The sequence below is a fragment of the Fusarium sambucinum genome, chromosome IV (genome assembly GCF_050947815.1).
Source record: "Fusarium sambucinum isolate potato_lamoka chromosome IV, whole genome shotgun sequence".
Taxonomy (NCBI): domain Eukaryota; kingdom Fungi; phylum Ascomycota; class Sordariomycetes; order Hypocreales; family Nectriaceae; genus Fusarium; species Fusarium sambucinum.
The window spans coordinates 3144196-3164659 of record NC_139291.1 but is presented as its reverse complement, the minus strand read 5'-3'; the positions used below and the strand labels follow the sequence as shown (position 1 = coordinate 3164659).

Sequence of the window (20464 nt, the reverse complement as noted above, 5' to 3'; positions counted from 1 at the left end):
AGCTTCCAATAGTGGAGGCGCGTACAGCACAGCAGTCAGTCAGTACTTCACCAATGGGAGACCCTTGCACGTTTCCTCTCAATTCCAAACCTCGAATGGGTTGATCTGATCTGATCTGATTAATTGCCCAAAAATAAGACCATACTGTATGCACATAGGTAACCCAGGCCTGGACCCAGAGTTGGACCCAGAGTATAATCGGACCTGTCAAGGAGACAAGGCGGACATAACGCAAGGAAATCAATTGAATTGCCATTGACCATGACTCTTGGGTTAAAATCACGATATTTTATCGCTCGCGCCCGTATTCAAGCGGCCGAAACCGCGATACCAACAACCTACTACTAAAGTATTGGTTGGATTGAATGGGATTTCGGCTGGAAAATAAAGTGGTGAGCATAATTCCATCAGTGAATGTGAATGGGTGTGATGAGCCCGTGGTGATGTAATGTCCTATCAGCGCCACTGGGGCGGGAAGTTAGGCGGCTCTTCCACTTTGTACCTACATAACGACCCGTGTGGTTAGTAGATGCAATAGCTCTCTACCTCTCCCGTATCTCTGATTTTCACTGTCGAATCCACGGTGAACTGCGACAAGCATGGAAAGAGAATCATATGATGCCATGTGCCTTGATACGGACCCTCCCAATCGGGCAGACTTGAAAGGTGGACGGGTCTAAGAACGTCTAGAAACACCTCTTGGGCTGTAGGGGCTGTAGGTTTATGCTGCCAATGCTACCTATGGACAGAATGAGTGGATCTCTGTCAGAGAAACCGCATGCTTCTTCAGCAGGGGATTTACGGACAGAACCATGCCGCCAAGCGCGATGGAAAAAGAAAGGAAATCTTCCAAGACCGGAGATGGGTACCCATCAATAACAATATTGGTACAGCGGTTCTTCCACTGATCAAAACATCATCTACTACTTGGATCCATGTTCTTCACATGGTTCTTGATGGTTCAAACATCAAGTCCCTCACTGACCGGGTACTCCGGAGCTGTGCGGCCAAGTGCTGACCGGGGCCATGCCGTAAAGATCATCACTTGGAATGGACAATGGCGTCGTCACAGTAAACTACGGCAATTGCTAACAGATACAGGCCAACTCAACCGGGTATCAGATTTAGGGGCCACCCATTCTTTTCATTTTTAACATGGGCAACGGTGGTGGATGTCCATTAATCGACAATCTTGATAAACCCATACTGAGGATTAACGAGTGCAATCTTGTACTTCAGTCTGTTCCGGTAGGGAGCAGCAGCGCATTACACGGCATCATGCATACAACCGTTACGTTCATGATTGTCATTGACAAGTCCCTATACACGGTTTTTCAAATTGATACAACGGTAATTAATCAGAATGACTCGCTGCATCTTATGTCCGTAAAAGGCCCTTCTTTCAAGATCATCCCGAACTATAACATACTATCGACGTCTGATTCATAAAGACGAGCCTTTTCTTTCCTTTACTTTCCGTTTCTTGCCGTCGAAACACTCACAAACGCCAACGATGTCGTGGTAAAATTTGCGGGGCCATAATAACTCTTTCTTGTCGCCTTCAACTAGAGAGCATGGATTGAGAAGGACAATGACATGTGTGGTCTGACGTTGCAGGGTAAGGTAACCTGAGATTTGGAAATATATCCTTACACCACCTTGGCCCTAACCTTGCCATACAGCACCGTATTGAGACTACTTGATTTTTGTTTCTTTTTGCCAAAATAGCGGCCCGGTAGTTGCGTTGCATGGCGTTGTCATGAATGTCAGATCATTCTTATCGCGCCTAAAGGGAGTTCTCCGAAAACAACAGGGATACTCGGGTCGAGACAACACAATGCAGGGTACCGACTGGCGAGATCCGATTCCTGGGAATTTCTACCGTCGCTTGGTTCCTGAGCTTGACTGCTTTTAGTGGTTTATATATACCGTGTTTCCGATGGATCGTAACCTTTTCCACAACCATGGAGCAGTAACTGGTGGCGAAGACTATTGAGAGCGGTATGGAGTGATAGTTTTCCTAGCTTTCAATATACAATGGGATTTGTTCTAGATTGTCATACGCATTCAATTATGTTAGACTAGACTATCTTGAAATGAGATTTTATGCATGCAGTTCTACCTTCGATCCCTACCCATACTATCTATACTATACATCTTGTTCCTCCTCTTGAAACATATGGAAACTGGTTATCAACGTTGGAACCATTCCACAATCCTTTCTTTGTGTCTCTAGTAGATGTCGTTGCCATTCATCGGTCCGGCACTGTCCACCTATTACGTGTATCCACACAAAGTCCAACGGCCCATCATGCCATTCCGCAATCGTACACCGCACACCGAAGGCCCTTGCTCTTTGAAACCACCATGATTCGAGTTTGAAAAAGCCCGTCTTTATATCGATATGCGCGCTAAGCTCCCGGCCCGACCGTCGATCCAGCAGCCAGCCTTAGCCTCAGCTCCGCTTGCTCAGACCAGAACAGCAACAGCTTAGTCGCATCGGCCATCCTTCCAGCCTGTCCGCCACCGTTCCTCCCACTTAGAACAGTCGAACTCAGGTTTGCCCAGCTTACGGTTGACGTCGTTATGAGCACCACACAGCCACTTGCCAAATTCATCCCGGCTATTGACATGTGGCGCTTCACGCTTGAGGTAGCCCTGGAAGTCTTCGGCACATACCCAGCATGGATATAGTTTAGAGAATAAACCAACGAAGCTCAAAAGATCTGACTTTTGACCGGTGGATGGCTTCTCTGGGTACTGCGCTGCGATAGAGTGAAGCAGCGTCCATGTACTTCGGCCTAGCACCTCAACATCAGGAGGGCACTCGGTTGGAGGACGCTGAGTTTTGGCTGCTGCATCTTGTTTGAGTGTGCTCTTTGTTTGAGAAGCCCATGCAGCGAAAGAAGTACAGTTGCGGCAGCTAACAAGGGTCAGTTGAATGGGTTCCATTTACAGGGTGTCTGTCGATTGTGACAAAACTTACGGCTTGCCATCAGGGCCCAGTACTACACCCTTTGAGATCTTCTTAGGTGGCTCGGCAGAGCCTCCTGCGGATACTGACGCAGGGACAGTAGCCTGCTGTTGATCGTTGGGATCACTCGACATCGAACGACACCACTCAGTGGTATATGGATAGGTGTATATCGTATATCTCTGGATTGGGTGTGGTAGCCAAAAGAATTAGGGTAACCTAAGTGATAAGACGGGAACCAATTCGGCGTTTCCGAAGAAATAGTAAAAAGGAATCTAGCCAACGTCAACAAACAGATCCAGAGGTAAGCAGGAATCGAGAAACTGACAACAATTCGATCTAGGAAACTGATTCTTTTGCAACTCTCGTGGCGTGACGTCGATTTGTCAGCTCAGTTTGGACAAAGAAGAAGCTACCTACCTACTAACTAAAAATACAGCGTTTCACAAGTTAGTACCTGCCCCTGGGCTAGTAGACATTGTATGTCCCGGGCACCCACTACTAGATAGAAGGTGTCTTATCGATAAGCAGAGGCAGCACCTTTCCTGGAATCTTCTAGACGCAGGGCAGGATATCTTTAGGCCGGAGCAACGCCGCCTTCCGGGTGAATATGGGGCGAGCAGCTCACTTTCGTTTTACCAGGTTACCTACCTCCTAGTAATAGGAACCTACCTACAAGGTAGGTATCGTATCTTAATTCTCCCATTGATGTTGTAAAAACCCCCAACAGTCACATCATTACATGTTTCTGGTTTTCTGTGTGGTGATAATGTTGGATAATGTCGTAAATGCCTAAAGACCAATGCTTCTCAGTCTAACTTGCGATCTGACCTAATCTCCATTCGGTTCATGATTTCGAAGAATGGCTCTGGACGATTAGGTGCAACTGTACCAGTTGTGCACTTGTAACACTGCTCCATATCAGCACATCATTGTGTATAGATAATGACGAAAGTTCTATCGCTAATCTGGCAAATCAGGTACTTCCGAAGACATTAAAAGTGTTCTCTATGCTTTATATTGGAGAACTCGCTGGGCCCCTTCGCTCATGCAGTGCTGATATTTGAGAATGAATATAACGGCCCCAATGTATGACTCGTGGGGCCTGTTATTATCTTCTCCGGTCGAATTATTGACGAAGCTGCAGTGAGAATAGAAGTAAGTTGGCCTTTTGAATGATTGTGCCTGGCATTTTCCGGTTCAGTATAATGAAAAGGCTGTCAGTGATTGGATCCTCCAGAAGCTTTAGACTCCGTCGAATAGGCAAACCATTGGCAAATTCTTGGATCTTGGCCTCAAGACTGGCAATGACAGACGTTGATGGAAGCCCCGACTCGGCATTATCTTGTATTCCTATTGTTGCATCGATCAGTCATCCGTCGAGTACGATGATCGGCGTGCAGCTCGATTCCTTGCTCATGCGCGGCAGTCCGACTTACTAGCGAAGATCTATTACAAAGAATCAGAGTTTGTCGTCAAAACTTAGCTGGTGAATGTCGGATGTTTGCCCAGTAGGATGGCTCGTGATTCGTGCCTATGCGCATAACTGCCCTGACGGTGGCACCCATCAGAGTTCCCAATGTGTATAACAATATCAACGTGTTGGTTGATGACAAAGTATAACATTAGTGTCCCGGTCGTATACTTATTAACATGCAGGTAGATTCCAGCAGCCAAGTAGTGTATGGCAAGCGTTGTCGGTAACTCTGCATTTGACGATTCATAAAGTCGGCTCAGTCTTTTGAATGGGTACGGACATGCTCAGCAGCTAAGTCAGTTGACGACAGGCAATTCTTCTCAGTAGAATGATGTTTGGTATTAGTGGTAGATGCATGAGTCAACCATCAAAGGGCGTAGGCATTTTGCCATGACCTCCAAGGCGCTATCGGTACAGATAACCGGCAGTACTTAAACATATTAAAAATCCATGTGCAGACTCTCGTAGTATGCAGTCAAGATACATCGTAATCTAGATTTTTCCACCCAAAATGCTGCCTTGAAGTCGTGCAGGATTTCTGAGAAGCATCAACTTTATATCTGATAATGCAAGTAAAAGATAAGGTAATTTAAATGATTCGACTTTAGTCTCAACTTGTTAACAAAGAGAGACGAAGGATGGAGGATAATGTGGAGCCAAATAGGGTCCAGTAGCGGAAAGCCATAGTGTAAGTTTATTGGCCAATTACGCTATGTCTGTGAAACAACTCTCGATGAATATGTTGGAGGATATATGGTAAGAATTCGGTAATAAAAGATTTTATCTTTTCTTTCCGAACCTCACCAATGTAGACAGGTTTATCTTTGGAGCGATAGCGCTGGGGTTTGTTTAAATAAGATCCTCTATTTGCTACCAAGCTCTCAACTCCGACCATTAACACTAATCTGCTTCTATCATATCGACCCTTGATTGCTAATTTCCCTCTATACCAGCATACTTCCTGAGGCCTTCTTGCACTCCTACCTTGTATCCATTTAATCTGGCTATCCCTAAGGACAGGACCATTACATCAACTGAAATTCCCGCCATCACACATGACTTCCATGCGGCCAAGGACATTGATCGGCGTGGCACAGCCCTTTCACTTACCAACTATGCCTTTCTGTCAGTGTTTCGCAAAATATAAACCTTCTTGGATATCAAAACCACCTTTGTTACTTCTGTCGCGTTCGTTGGAATCAATTCGGCTCTTCGTGGTACTGGTTTTAACTCAATCGCTCTCATTATCGTAGAGCCATCGCAGATTTTGGTGTTGTAAGCAATCTGCTCTCGTTAGATGTTTTTGCCAAGCATCGAAAACCAAGCTTTTACTCACATTATCATAACTCATCATTCATGCGCCGTGGGGTATTGTTGACGCTCGATTTGTTCCTGGGCCGCGAGGCCTGCAACGGCCTGCGCAACAGCTTCTAAAGGTGTTCCGGCCGCGGAATTGCCGGGCACTGGTTCAGGAGGAGCAGAAGCAATTGGAGCAGGTGCTGGGGCTGGAGCCGAAGCGGGGACGGGAGCAGGTGCTGACGGTTGTTGTGCAGGCTGAGCAATATCAACGTTGTGAGGTGGAGGTGGGTATTCGCCTGTCACATCGAACAACCGCGACTGCAAGTGAACGATATACTCTCTCAGTGCATGGTTATCTGTTTGAAGCGCTTTGAAAGATTGCTCCATGTCCATGTATTCGCGTACTTGCTGCTCGAGTTTCTTGATGTAGCCCTCTTTGCGCTGTCTGAATGCTCTCTATTGATTGATTGTTGGTCAAATAGCTCGACAAGCAGCAAAATGATCTTGTTAAGCAACAAGCCAGTATTTATAACTTACCTGAGCAGCCCTATTTTGCGCTGCACGTTTTGACTGAGATAGTTCACGCTTGGTCTTGCTGCGACCGTCACCATGATCGTCCGGCAACATTTGAGGCATGGGCACAGAAGCAATTGGAGCCGTGGATGGGCCAGCAGCGGCGCCTGGGCTATGCCCGGATGGAGGAACGATTGGCATCATGGTTGCGGTGGGTGCGTTGTTGGCTCGGGCGCGAAGGTCAGGGTGTATATGAGCTTCAACCTCGCCTTTGGCGGCTATAGGTCGGGGTTGATCTTGAGGGTTGGACGAGTGATCGAATCCATTCGACGGCCGCGCAGGAGCCGGCTGAAGAGGTTGATGCCGAGTATCACGGGGAGCAGGAGAAGTCGGCGAGGATGAGCCTGTCGCGTCGTGACTCTTGAGGAGCTCGAGCTGTGCGCGCAAATGCTGCTCTATTTAGAGGGGTCGGTTTTAGCCAATGCGCTCAGGTTACGACAACTGTAATTGAAGTAGACGCGAAGCCGAAAGAGCCGGAAACGGGTATTGTGTTCAAGTGACGAGGAGAAGGAGCTCTAAGTGTATTGTATATCGGGTTGCGCGAAAACGCGACAAGGATGCTATTCAGATGGTTGAGAGATACAATAGAGCACTATGAGTGTCGCAATAGACCAAGGCCAAGGAGAGGCGCAGTGCAGTGTAGATAATAGCAGTTCTAGTTTCAGAACAAGACACATTCAAATAGAGAAACAGATAAAACGCAGTAAGAAAGGAAAGAGAGAGAGTAAAAGAGCTGTCTTTACTAACCTTGATTATTGGCGCCGCTTGCTGAGGAGTTCTGCATGCTTGAGCTCTGGGGGAGGAGAGTCTGACTCAGCATCCAAGTAGTGGTGACCCAGGACGATGATTATTACTGCGACGAGGGGGGGGGCCGACGCTGACTGACAGAGGCGAGTGAGGAGAGAGGCTGGTGGAAGAGAAACGGATTATGTAACCTGGATCCGTGGACCTTTTGAATGAGCGTGTGAGTGGTGACCTAAGTCAGAAAATGGCGTGGCTGGGCCGGGGACGCTTCTGCTCTCCGCTTTGCTTGACAGACTAGGCTAACCTGAGTTTAGATAGGTTTAGGTGGTTTGGTATGGTTATCGCTCGCTTGCCGCTTGCTCGCTTCTGCAATTCGATGGCGGACGGGTGTTGTTACTGTATACACGTACGAAACTCGAGGCCGTGTCTGGTTCTGACAGTATCGAATAAAACAAGCCTGAAGTGCTGACGACGACTGGCGCGGGAAGCCCAAGGCACGCGCGAACCTCTCTGTTGGGTTTGTGTTAAGTAAACTGTCTCAACCGTTTGCAATCTTGGTGAAGCCTCAATTTGAGTAACAAAGACGCGTCAACTGCGGACAATGTTGTTTTGGTGAGAATCGTTCAAATTTTAGGCACTTCCGTCATCAAAATGAAAACCTAGTCCCTTCTTCCTATCTCTCTTCTTGTTTCCGACACCGGCCGTTTTGATAGTTGACGCGATGGGAATAAACGATGGGTTCGATAGAAGATTGGATGGATTTGCTGACTGATGCTGGAAGGGAACGTTGTTGCAGTAGGGAAAATATTTGTCAGCGAGCAACAGTGGATGAGAAGCAGGGAGCTAGGACCACCTAACCTCGGCCCTGTACCTTGCTCATGTGCAGAGCCCCACCCACTTCTTAAGATAAATGTCATACATTGAGGTTTCGGGTGTTTCTAACATTTAATACTATGTATGCGAAAAGACTTCAATACGACCTTAAGTCTCGTAACAAAAAATATGCATAGCGGTAATTAAATTGGCCATATTGTAGGAGCTAAAGTCCCAAGTCCTAGCTTCTGAAATGTTAGAAGTGCTCACATCAACATATTAACATCTATTTATAACATCTATTTAGTACTGCTATTTACTTTATTAAAGATTACACAATTAGTTTGCTACATCCCATCATGGCATTCATTTACTTCCACTGGTGTTTTTCTTCCCCCTCTTTCAGTAAGAATTCAGCTGACTTGTTCGTCAAGATCACAGAGTCTCCAAGCTTTTATCTAGAATGCCTGTGCTGTAATATTGCACTATCGTTCTCATCACAGTCTCCGTCCACATGAGATACCTTCAATTACACACAGACGGTTCCGCGTTACTAAGAAAACGGTTTCTCTAACTTCCTCCTCTCGCAATACCTGTCCAATGAATTTGGAGCCACTTCCGAGCTTCCCGGCCCCCAATAATGTCCATGAGATGCAAGCTGTAATGGTGTAAGTACCAAGACGATGCGATACGGCTTGAGAAAAGAAAAGCAAGCAATACATTTCAAACTGAGTTGCAAGCAGAGCCTGTGGATGGAGTGACTTGTGTGTGCTAAGCAATTTATCCGATATATGCATTATTATATCCAGTCAGGGTGTGCAGTAGTTCTCTTATATCTATATACCCTACAGATAACCATTACTATATACATCAAGTGCTTATTCTCCAACTTGTCTTTTTTGCTCATCCAATCTCTTACCCTGTCTTAATTCGAATCACTGGTACTTCTTACGAGATGACAGTGACGTGCTAAAAAAACATACAACCCACTCGTCAGGCTTATCTTCACGACCCAGTTACAACTTACAACCGACCATGAGCGATACCTAGCGTCACAGCAGAGATTAACAGAACAGAAGACTAATAAGACCCTAAGTCCTCGAACTTCTTTATTTTGCTCAAGAACTATTAATTAGAATACAACGATATTCCGAATCTCATGTGAACGAAACCAACAGGGGACGGGATGTTAGTGGGTACACATCAACCCACTAATAAAAGTGTAGGCGTGAAGTACTCTCAATCTCGCTGGTCACTCCATTTTCGCCTCTCATAGTCCAACCAATCCTTTCAGCCGCATCAACCAACCCACATGTACCTATCATTGGCAACTTCAACTCGTTTCTTCTTACAATGCGCCCTTTCCAATCCTTAGCTCGTCTTCCATCACTGTTCCGTTTTACATCATCAATGGCCCAGCCACGATTTTCTGCTGGTACTGATACCGCGAGCGTAACACCGGCGCTGAATGCACTGCTCACCTCTGAGGGTGGGCGATGGACATTGGCCAAGGACGGTACTGCCTTAGAGAGGCAGTTCAAGTTCAAGACTTTTGCAAAAACATGGGTGAGCCTAATAAAATATCAACAATCCCATCCACAAGTCCTGTAAGGGCAATGTAGTAGTGAAGATGTGGACAAAAAGCACGAGCTACTAGCTAACTCATCGCAGGATTTTATGACAGGAGTTTCCCTTCAATGTAAAATCAGGAATCACCATCCTGAATGGTCTAACGTAAGTGTGTTTCTGTACTCCAGCCGTTACAGTTAACTCACCACATGAATCAAGGTTTACAACACCACTTTCATCCGCTGGACAACGCATAACCCAGCTGGTCTCTCGGACAAAGACATTACAATGGCTACGCAATGCGATGCTCTTGCAGCACAACTAGGCGAGCTACCTCCGGAGCCGAAGACTTTATCCACGGACCAAAGCTGTGCGATTCGTGGCTTGGTGGACCAGGCTGCTGGAGCGGCGGGAGACTGCTGTACACCCAAGAGCAAATGATAATACTACGTCCGAAGCCAGTATCTCGTACTGTGGAACAGCTTCACTGAAGACGAAAACAATACCACGCCGCTGTGGAGAGCAATAAGCTAGTCGATCAACTCTACTTATGTTCATGACAAGAATTTCAAGGTCCTACACGGGCTACTGGGTAGCAGAAAAGTTGGTCTCTCAACACTTGGGGTATAAAATAAGTAGTCTAAGGAACATAAACTGACCTGCTAATTTCGTCTGACGTTTCCAACAGTCAATTTTTCTGTTTCTCTGAGGACGGGCTATCACTTCTCATAGTAGTTGTCAAATAGCTTTCTATTCATGGTAGCATTTAGACAACGAACGATGGATGTTGATTATTAAATATGTCTAAAAGCCTCTCCTGGGCAATGTTTTGTATATACAAGCGTAAAAAGTCGTTCTTAGTTAACATCCCCAAACGCCATGCGAATGCTCAAGTCGCGAGTGCAGCGATACAGACGATTATGTCCGCTCAACGACCGTCTAAGTCTCCATCATGATCAACAGTCTTCTCTTTTGTTTATAGTCGTGAAATCCTTGGCTACAGACTCGATTCACCGCAATCGATCACTTGTCGTCGTGCCAGATCTTCTTCGTGGCAGTCTATTGCTGCTTCTGGGCCTTGATAGCAGCGAGCTTCTTCTCGCGGCGGCGCTTGTGAGCGTCAGCACCGGCCTCGGTGTCCAGGCAGTAGTCCCACCAGGTGAAGCTGGAGGCGTAGTTGCCGATGAACTTCTCGTGGTGAAGATCGTGGTGATGGGCACCAGCCCAGATGGGGAGGATGTGGCGCAGACTCCAAGGGAAGTCGTAGCCGCTGTGGGAATCGATAGCCTGGAAAAGACGGAGGACAATCCAAGTGTACATGGTGAAGAGGTGGAGCTCGCCAGTAATAGCGAGGATGACAATAGGGCATCCAACGACACCAATTCCGAGGAGAGCAGTTTCGATGGGTGAAGCATACTCAGCGGCGAGACCGAAAGGAGCGGAGTAGGTATGGTGCATCTTGTGGATGGCCTTGTAGAGGGGACCGTAATGCAGGGCACGGTGGAACCAGTAGTGCCAAGCATCCTCCATCACGAAGCAGATGGCGATTTGGAGAGCCATCTTCCACACGGGAGGGAAAGGTACACCGTAGTCCATGCCGAAGTAGGTAGCGATGGGGTGGAAGAACCAGATTTGAGGGAGTTCGGCGGTGAAGTGGCTGATGAGGACAATGGCGGCGCAGTCCCATTGCTCCTTAAGGGTGGGAACTTTTTGCTTCTGGATTCGGAATTGCTGGAAGTAGGGGATGTAGTCCATCAGCATGAAGGGAATGCAGCGGCCGAAGTAGACAGACTCGTGGAGGACAAAACTCATGATACCGGTGGCGAGAGTGTCGTTCTGCATCCAAAGGTACCAAGCCTGGATCGAGTGTTAGTATGGTTATTCGTCGTGTTCGCAATGTAGGGATTAAACGTACGGCCCAGAGTTTCTCGACCATGTTGAGCTGAACATTGTACTTGGAAACCTCCTCAAGGACAACAAAGTAGTCCTTGGTTTGGTTGAAGGACGCGAAAGAGGTCGCGTTTCTGTACAAAATGGGGGTTAGAGAAGGGTTGCCTAGGCATCGGCGCAATTTGCGTCTCGATCTAAGGTATACTCACAGCGCATCCATGGTGAAAGTGGTATACTTATGACAAAAGAAGGGTTGGGAAGGAATCTCAGGTAAAGAAGAAAGACACCAACTAGCACCAGGTCAGGTCCAAGAGTCGTCGAGGAAGGCGGCTCTAGTTATAAAAGGGAAGGGTCGACAATGGCGAGGGCGGTGGTGAAAAAGGAGACAAGACGGTGGCTGTTGGGGAGGTTTTATCATTTCCTCTATTGCCCGGCCCAAGTATCTCATAGGGGGTCCCCATCGAAAATGGTGGGCAGCGGGCCTTGTCTTGGTTTTTGCTTGGCTACACGCTGGGCGTCCGTTCACTAACTTGACTTTGGAGTGCAAAGCTCGGAAAACAAAAGCAAACACACGCAGCTCTTGCGCCGTTTCGCATTGTGTCGGTACGTACTCTGCATCACTGCCAAAATTGCACCTTGGATTCGCCATCATACACCCAGCGTCTAAACGAATCAGGGACCTAAATCTCCAAACCCTGTGTCAGTCAGCCAACCATATCAGAGGACCCCTGAGCTTTCTCTGGCCCGTGCACTCGGCAGCCTCGATAGCAGATGGAATTTGGAAATGGTTCCAGAATGAGGCCACAACCAGATTATCTTCCCGGCTTCCGAGCCCAGTCAACCAGTCAAAACAAAGACATATTGATTAAAGGTCGTCACCGCTATAAAGAAATCGTATGTGTATCTTCAACATTAAATACGCGGAGATGTCACGGGAATTTCAAGGAATACGATCAGATCATCTGCAAGTCCTTGTAGTTGTTTGTTGTTCACCTTTCTCCCTTTCATATTTACTGAACAAGGGTCCGTCTAACTCACTGTCCACAACTTTGTATATACCATTGAGGGCGGTGAAGATCTTAATCAGGCATGATGCACTTGCCACTATAGAGGCTGATTGGTGCATTTGTAGCCTTTCACTAATGTTAAACTGATACGGAAGTGTCATCGAGAACTCGAACTGAAAATACACACAGCGAGTGTGTGTTCCTGTCTCGGCTTCTGCATCATCCTTGCAATGGGCCTGTCGATACTCCGCACATTCATTGAAAACAAGTACATAATTCTTACATTCAATGCGCCCTATAGATTAAGTGGCAGTACAGTACATTGACACAGGGGTCTCAGTCTAGGATCTTGTTCAGAAGGTCCCTAAAGGCTTCGACCAGAACTTCGAACAAAGTGGTGTGTTATTGGCAAGGTTGTGAGGCGATAAAAAATCGTTAAATAGATACCCACTGGTTGAATGCCGATCCAGTCGAGGGGCAAAGTATCCGATTATCAATTCCGATCTACTGGGTCGCACGACACCACCACCCCTTAACTCCAGATTTGGGGCCTTGTTCCGCGCGGCGCGGTAGTCTCTGTCTCTGTCTCGTTTTCGGCTCCAGCTGGGAATAGAACATTTTCCCACCTTTCTCGCCCACTCCTGTTCTTTCACAAATCTCATGCGATCACCGGAGGTTTAATTGAATGTGGTGTTTTTCAATTAAAGCCCTTGTACCTAATCGACCCAGATAGTACGATTCAAGGCTGGTGGGCTTGTTGCTCGAAAAGTACTATGATGATACTGGATTAGGATTAGTTCATGGCCGTACCGAATACCATGACGCTTGAATGCGATCCCGAATACGATACTTCTCAGCAACTCCGTCTGAAACTGTGATGGGTTGTAACGGAGAGGTCTCAAAGTAGTGGTGTAGGTTAACTTGAAGCCAATATGTAGAGCAAGTTTCAAGTAGATTGGAGTTGAATATTCCAATCACATATTAGAAGTCGAGATGTTTACTTGATGCAACTCTCTTATACTACAATGATGATGCTACCTGCTATGATAGCGAACCCACCATCAACCATGATTAATGGTTCACAGCTTACGTCCAGATAAAGGCCTGCCCAAGATGTGCAGTATACACGCAGCTGACTGCCTTAGAGACATAGTGGTGGCATTTCATCCAGATTTATTCATTTCTCATGCAATGCTATACAAATCTGGCACTCGCAAGCAATTCTATTGTTGTTTGCGAAGAATTATATTACACGTGATTGGACAGCGACCGAAGAGTTACGATGCTTGGCAGCTCGATCCGAATACGAATAAGACGGAACGGGCAATCTAAGCAATTCAAACCATCCACACCTTCCTTCCCTTCCTCGTGAACACCACGTCATGTCGCAAGGTCATTGTGCATTGCATTGCAATGTTCCTTCCCGTAGTGCGTAGTGCAATTGATCGGTGTAAAGAACATGGTAGGAGGCAGCCTTGCTGCAATTCGATCCAGCTTCTCTCTTTTGACAGCCAACACTTTTGCTTGATTTTAATGGACCTGGCTTGATGTGTGGCATCATGCTATAGCCTGCTTCCCCACATTTGGTTCATCTCCCGCATCGCATTCGTGTTATGTTGAGCTCTCGAGAAGCTTGCACTCACACTCTCACCCTCGCTATCCGCACGCGACCTGACGCCCAGTTCAACGGCTGCGCAGCCTCCGAGCCCCCGTCCGTATCCCCCGCGATTCGGCGCTCACCTCCCGGCCGCAAATCGCCACAATCACCGCCGCAATCCGCTACTCATCCGGGGTTGTGTGCCGAGCTCTCCACCATCTTTCTAGAGCTCCCGCTCTCGTCTCATTTCTTGCCATCCCCGGCACAGGGTTGTTGTCTTACCAGGTCGTGCTTTTGCTGACTGATGTGGTGTTCTCGCCCTTGGCTTCATAGCTATCAGATCTAAGCAAGCTCATCATTTGGTCTTACCATGACGCTTGTCTCTGAGTTCGTCTGCCTACCCTTGACTTCCACTTCATCATCTTGTCATCAAACACTCACATTCTTTGCCCCTCGTCTATCTGATTGAACCCTAACAAGCCACTGACCGTGTTCATAGCCAAGTACGGCGGCTTGACGCCTACCTTGATCGTCTACCAGTTCTATCTGAGGTGACATCTGAGGATGAACACTCAGAGACCGGAGAACATGGATTTGCTGCGACTAATGCTTTCTCAACCCCGCGTCTTGATCACTTGCTTCGTACCATCCAGTCTCTGAGTACTACTTCATCTTCGCAACCTCTTCTGCCAGCTTGGCGTATTAGAGACCTTCTTATCTCATCTGACATCCCTGCCCTTGCAAGCCTTTCAGTAAACGAAACTCAATCTGATGGCGCCAAGAGTCCTTATGAGAATGAGCTGGAATGGCTTCTCGTGAGCAAAGCCACCATTCAACTCCATGGCGTTGTTCTTGACACGCTTTTGGATCAAATCGTCCCCCTCAATGATGATATTTGGTATTGGGATGAGGTACTGGGCTCTTATTCTTACAGCAGCCTCTATGCTGTCCAGACTTCCCCTTTGAGGGTCTGGGCTTGGTCCCAGGAAGTCTGCACTGCTACCAAATTACGCATCCAGGCAGGTTCTCTCCACCATGCTCCAGGCGAACTCGTCGACTCTACAACTTCAAGTCTATCACAGCAATGGTCTCAGTTTTACGGCATCGTGCAAGACAGTGTCCGGGAACGATCAATTGCCAACATTCAACGCAGGGTCTTGTCGCCTGTCGCTTTGTCTCGTTCCGAGGCTCGACGCAAGCAGGCACAGCTTAAGAAACTGCGCGAGATCACAGCAAGTGGTCTTGGTGTATTGATGGATGAGGGTCTCCAATTTGGTCTTGACGACGATAAGGCTGATCTTCAGGACCACCACGACCTTAAGGGTGTTGTCGAACGCAGTGTTGCGCTCATCGATATGGTTCTGAAGGAAGTGTCCACTCTCGACGTTAATATCAGTGATTTTGAGGACAAGGTTTTTGCCGGAGTTGAAGAAGATCCTGAGCTCTCTGTTCACATTGAGGGCAGTAGCACGGCCGATCGACCAGCGATTCTAGCTCGGCGACTGCTCAGCATCATCGACGAGTCTCTCCCCGAACATTTGACTGCCATGCGTGCCCTGGCAAAGGAAAACGGCCGGCCTGGTGCCTTTGTTCGCTATTGGCTTCCTGCCACTATAGGTCTTCTCTCCTCGACAACTGTCCTGCGCATCTTGGTCAACCGAAAGGCTGATATTGTTGAATGGTTTATTGGATTCGGTGAGACTATCCGCGACTTCTGGTTTAATTGGGTTATCGAACCGACCTCTAAGATTATCTCGACCATTCGACATGACAAGACTAGCGAGATTGCAATTATGAGCAGGGACAGCCTCAAGGCCGATCGTGAGAGCCTTGAGCGTATGGTAGTTGACTTTGCTCTTGATAAGCCACACTTCGCTACGGAAACTGGAAGCATCCTGACCGATACTCAAGTAGACGATATCCGTCACAAGGTAGCAGAAGGCGACGTTACCCCTGTACTGCGAGCATTCGAGAAGGATCTACGACGCCCTTTCGTGGGTACGATCCGTGGAGATCTTGTGCGATCCCTCCTTATCCAGGTTCAGAAGACAAAGGTCGACCTTGAGGTCGCTATGACTGGCATTGATTCGCTCCTCAAGAGTCAGGAGCTTGTTTTCGGCTTCGTTGGTCTTACTCCAGGTGTACTTGTTTCATATAGCATGTTTCAATACCTCCGTGGTGTCTTTGGGGGCCGATCTGGGCAGCGTCAAACTCGTAAGGCTGGCCAAGCCATCCGTGTTCTTCGCAACGTCGACCGCATTTTATCCGAGGCCCGACCTACAGAGACCAACCTTCTCTCGTATAAGGATCACGGCCTCTTGCTCGCCGAGGTCCACATCTTAAGAAACCTGGTCGATAAGCTCATGCCTCGGGAGATTGGAAGGGAGTTCCTTGAGGACTTGGACGACCTGTCTAACATGAAGGGGATTCAGTTGCAGACCAGGTCATTGGAGCGTATTCGATGGGCTTATGCAAGATGGCTCCATTAAGCAGTTGTTACATGGTTACTTGTCATGAGCGTCACAATATTCTATGTATACTGGCTTTTTCTGGGCAGGTGGAAACATTCTTATTGTACTCTATACATTAGATAGCTGGATTGCATAAACGGCTGATGAGTAGGAATACAACTCTTTGTTTCGACTTAGAGCTTCAACAGTCTCGGCAGCGTCATGCCTGCATATATCAGGCACCTACGGAGTACCTGTAGGGGGAAACAGAAAAGCTGACCTCTTAGCTTGAGAGGATAGAAATAAATAACATAACAAGTTTGATTCAAGTAGCATACCTAAGTTGATCACTACTAAGTTTCGTCTCTTATGTTCTTGGCAAACAACTTTCCTGATACCCCAACGCTGCATTCCCTGACGCCTTTCCCGCGTTTTGTAATTTATCGTTATATACGCTACCACAAATTCCCTGACCTACGCGCCCGAAACCAATATTAATTGCCTAGCCCAATAACTTCGAAATATCTGCTGCGCGAGTATTCTCACGCTTTTTGTTCCTCGAGTTCTTCTCCTGGAACGCCTTGGTCACCAACTCTCGCTTCTCGCTCTGCACATCAAGCACCCGCTCCTCCACTGAGCCCTCCATAACGAGGCGGAAGATAGTCGTCTCACGGGTCTGTCCGAGACGGTGGACGCGGTCGATGGCTTGATCTTCGATGGCTGGCGCCCACCCTGTAGACATAGTGTTAGTTAATAAGGATCTATCTAAGAATGTATAAGATTGAGGGAACTCACAGCTATCGGAAAGAATGACGGTGTCGGCGGCTACGAGGTTGAGACCAACGCTGCAAACTGCGAGACTGGCAAGCATGACTCGTGTCTTGGCGTCACTGTCGAGAGCTTCTATAGCCTTGTCACGCTTATCCGCCTTCATGCTACCGTCGATGCGTGTGTATCCCATCCCCTCGGCTTTGAGCTGCGCCTCAACAATATTGAGGAAGGATGTCCACTGAGAGAAGACAACGACCTTGGAGCCCTCCTTTCGCATGGTAGCCTTGAGGATCTGCATCATCGCCTCCGTCTTGGAGCTCTGTGACTCAGCATCGAAATTGTCCTCGTCGCCTGCGTCTTCGGGCGCTGGCTCAAGAAGGCTGGTCTCGTCAAGCTTGTTCCGACACATCGGACATTTGTGCTGGATTTGAATAGCACGAATGATACAACCCCGGCAGAACACGTGCTTACAGGTAGTAATGACATGGTCATTTGGGTTGTCGTAGCAGATAGCACATTCCTCCTGGCTTTCGATATACAGGCGCAGGGCTTCCTGGAGGAGGCCGCGGTTCTTGTCGTTGAGCGGAACCACTTCGTGTTCTTCAAGTAGCTTAAGAATATCGCTGACGCGCTCCTTACAAAGTGTCCAATGATTGCAGATTTGTCGAAGGCGAAGCAGGCGCTCCAGTACGTTTTGGAAGCGTCCTTTTTGGCCCACTTGGGAACCTGCCTGCCACTGTTCGAGTTCACCTCTGGCTTCATCCAACAACGCATCGTACTTGCGTTTCTCATCCTTTCGGAACTGAATTCTATGGACATACTCCTTTTTGGCTGGAAGCTTGAGGTCCACAAATTTCATATCCTTTTTGCGACGGAGACAAAGGTCATGCATGAGGGCCTGGAGAAGTTTTTCGCCAGTCTTATCTCCAACAGCAAGTCTACGGGTGATTTGAGCGTTAAAGATTTCGGACTGTTCGATACCTCCAGCGATGTGAAGGAACTTGATGAGAGAGTACAGATCTTTGACCGAGTTGACAATTGGCGTTCCTGTTAAAACCCAGCGAGACTCTGTATTGATCTCACAGGCAGCTTGAGCTACCTTGGTACTGGAGTTTCGAATAGTGTGACCCTCATCGAGAACCACTCGACGCCACTTGATGTCTTGCGAGGTCAAGGCTCTCTTCACGCCTTGGTCACGCTCTCTGGCAAGCCTTCCATAGCTGGTGATCACGACGTCGTAGCCCTGAAGCTGTTTCGCAGTTGCCTTTTCGCTACCATGATACGTGATTATGCTGGGCTGCTTGTCCCCGCGGACATGTCGTTTGATCTGTTGACTCCAATTACTCATGACACTGACAGGTGCAACAATGAGGGTCGGGCCCTTGCCGCCAGTTAGGATCAAGCTGATGATCTGGAGGGTTTTGCCCAAACCCATGTCGTCGGCAAGGATACCTCCTGAGAGCAACTTCGGTGCTATGTTTGTTACAAATCCAGACGCAACGTTAAAGAACTTCTTCTTGGATTGATGCAGCCAGAGCTGTACAGAGTCTTTAGAGCCCTCAGCTGGGAGCTGAGGGTTCTCCTTGGAAGTCATCCAAGCCAATCCCTTCGACAAGTTAGTTAAGTCCGCCATTTAGCGCGGGAAAACATACCTGTAGCTGGTATGGCAAGAGTTGTGCCTTCAAATCTTCGGGCTGCTCAGCCATTGGCATCTTCTCCAACTCATCCTCACCAATCGCAAGTGACTTGATGGCGTCGCCACCCTGACGCATCTCGACAGCCTCACTCTTCTGGAGGACATTATCCAAAGTGATCTCTGGTTTCTGGGGAACAGCAAGTTCTGAACCGACCCCATGGGTCGAGCAGCCATTCATCAAGCCCAACGCAGCGTTCTTGCGGGCCTCAGCTTCCTTTCTAGTGTTCTTGAGTTCCGTAGCCTTGACTAGCTTGTCTTTCTTGAGTAGCTCCTCGATCCTGGAACGCTCCCGCGGGTCGCTCGATCCATAGAAGAAGAGCTTAATTGGGCAGTCATAGAAGGCCTTTTCGCCCGTGAGCTGGGCTTCGAGAACGATGTCACCGCAATCCTAAGTTCTTCGTCAGAAAAGTGGCTTTCCAAGTGTGCGTGCATGATAGTCTGTCTTACCACATATGGGGCGATTTTCTCTACAACTTTACGCGGCAGATGGCCGATTTGATCACCAACGACATTGTCCACTCGAATAGCATTTCGGTCGTACTGCAGCAGGTCAGATGTGGTCAATCAGGCTATTTCGCTGAGACAAGAGGCAATAAGGCCACTTGGAGTATTACGAACCGCGTTGGTGGGTTCTCGTCTACAGAGAACAGCTTCTGTGTACCTGTAAGTATTTTGATAGACAGACGAAAGAAGAGAAAAGTATACCTCCAGGTGATGCGTATCCTTGGTAATATCTTACGCCGACAATCTTCCCATCTGTACAACGTTAGGTCACATATGTCGTGATGTGTGATGTATGTGGCGTACGAAATGTCCCATAGAGTTCCAGGGGAGGGCCTTCATCGTCCTGAGTCAGGTCAAGATAATCGGGTTCAGCTGTAGATGATGGAGCATTTTGTGATGAAGAACCGCCTCCATAGACACTAGTTCCACCTTGTCCGGGATGGTTTTGGCTTTGGTGTTGACCGGATGGACCGTTTAGAGCGGGCCGTTTTTGACGCGTCTCGCTTTCATCGTCACTTGTAAGGTCGATAAACTCATGCGTGCGTTTGGCTGGTTTCGGCATGCTGGCGATATCGCAAGAATTGCGAAATACTGGGGAAAAGAAATGAAAGAAGAACCGGTTTCTCCTTCTTCTCTTGCTTGGTAGGTACCTGGTTTAATGAAAGTGGAGATCTTCTCTTTCCTCTTGCACTGCTTCGAATGCTTCGTACCTTAGTACCCTGCCTTCGAAGGCGCGTCACGGAACTTGCTTCTTTGCCGGTAGCGGATCAATCAAATAACCCGACAAACTTAAAACCTCGGCAGTGAACGATTGCATAATAGAGCATGGAATGAAGAGAATAATTGTTCCATTAACTGCAAGTCCTTCCTTTTTTTATTTTTTTTTATTTTTTCTTTCACTGTCCCTTGGGCCATGAACGCAAGCGGCGTGGGAGATGTCCCCATAATTTTACAGAGTTTGTTTCGCCCAAGTTGGGTTGCTTATAAGCTTGTGCTATAACTAAGCCTATAAAAATCAGGTATGCATTTGCCTCTCCCATCCACTACGAAAAGCTACTAACTGAAAGTCTGCCTACTTAGCTAGGTAGGTACTATATATA

At 47.8% G+C, this 20464-nt stretch overlaps 6 protein-coding genes across 6 annotated transcripts; 2 read left to right on the top strand and 4 right to left on the bottom strand.

Moving 5' to 3' along the window:
- Positions 1 to 2490: 2490 nt before the first annotated feature.
- On the bottom strand, positions 2491 to 3108 carry FSST1_001055 (flavin-linked sulfhydryl oxidase; the record flags this gene model as incomplete). Its single annotated transcript, XM_083224479.1, has 2 exons — positions 2491 to 2923; positions 2987 to 3108. The coding sequence occupies 2 exons, from the start codon at positions 3106 to 3108 to the stop codon at positions 2491 to 2493; spliced, it is 555 nt and encodes a 184-aa protein (XP_083091237.1).
- Positions 3109 to 5801: 2693 nt separating this feature from the next.
- Positions 5802 to 7107, bottom strand: FSST1_001054 (uncharacterized protein; the record flags this gene model as incomplete). Its single annotated transcript, XM_083224468.1, has 3 exons — positions 5802 to 6206; positions 6288 to 6718; positions 7071 to 7107. The coding sequence occupies 3 exons, from the start codon at positions 7105 to 7107 to the stop codon at positions 5802 to 5804; spliced, it is 873 nt and encodes a 290-aa protein (XP_083091236.1).
- Positions 7108 to 9233: 2126 nt separating this feature from the next.
- On the top strand, positions 9234 to 9890 carry FSST1_001053 (4a-hydroxytetrahydrobiopterin dehydratase; the record flags this gene model as incomplete). Its single annotated transcript, XM_083224458.1, has 3 exons — positions 9234 to 9446; positions 9552 to 9614; positions 9669 to 9890. 3 exons carry the CDS (start codon positions 9234 to 9236, stop codon positions 9888 to 9890), a joined length of 498 nt encoding a protein of 165 aa, XP_083091235.1.
- Positions 9891 to 10508: 618 nt separating this feature from the next.
- On the bottom strand, positions 10509 to 11559 carry FSST1_001052 (methylsterol monooxygenase; the record flags this gene model as incomplete). The annotated part of the gene is made up of 3 exons (XM_083224446.1): positions 10509 to 11306; positions 11365 to 11473; positions 11549 to 11559. 3 exons carry the CDS (start codon positions 11557 to 11559, stop codon positions 10509 to 10511), a joined length of 918 nt encoding a protein of 305 aa, XP_083091234.1.
- A 2754-nt stretch (positions 11560 to 14313) lies between these two features.
- On the top strand, positions 14314 to 16432 carry FSST1_001051 (ATP synthase regulation protein NCA2-domain-containing protein; the record flags this gene model as incomplete). The annotated part of the gene is made up of 2 exons (XM_083224435.1): positions 14314 to 14330; positions 14443 to 16432. The coding sequence occupies 2 exons, from the start codon at positions 14314 to 14316 to the stop codon at positions 16430 to 16432; spliced, it is 2007 nt and encodes a 668-aa protein (XP_083091233.1).
- Positions 16433 to 16895: 463 nt separating this feature from the next.
- On the bottom strand, positions 16896 to 19926 carry FSST1_001050 (SNF2 family N-terminal domain-containing protein; the record flags this gene model as incomplete). Its single annotated transcript, XM_083224425.1, has 7 exons — positions 16896 to 17125; positions 17189 to 18770; positions 18817 to 19248; positions 19308 to 19400; positions 19479 to 19513; positions 19566 to 19616; positions 19668 to 19926. 7 exons carry the CDS (start codon positions 19924 to 19926, stop codon positions 16896 to 16898), a joined length of 2682 nt encoding a protein of 893 aa, XP_083091232.1.
- Positions 19927 to 20464: the final 538 nt, after the last annotated feature.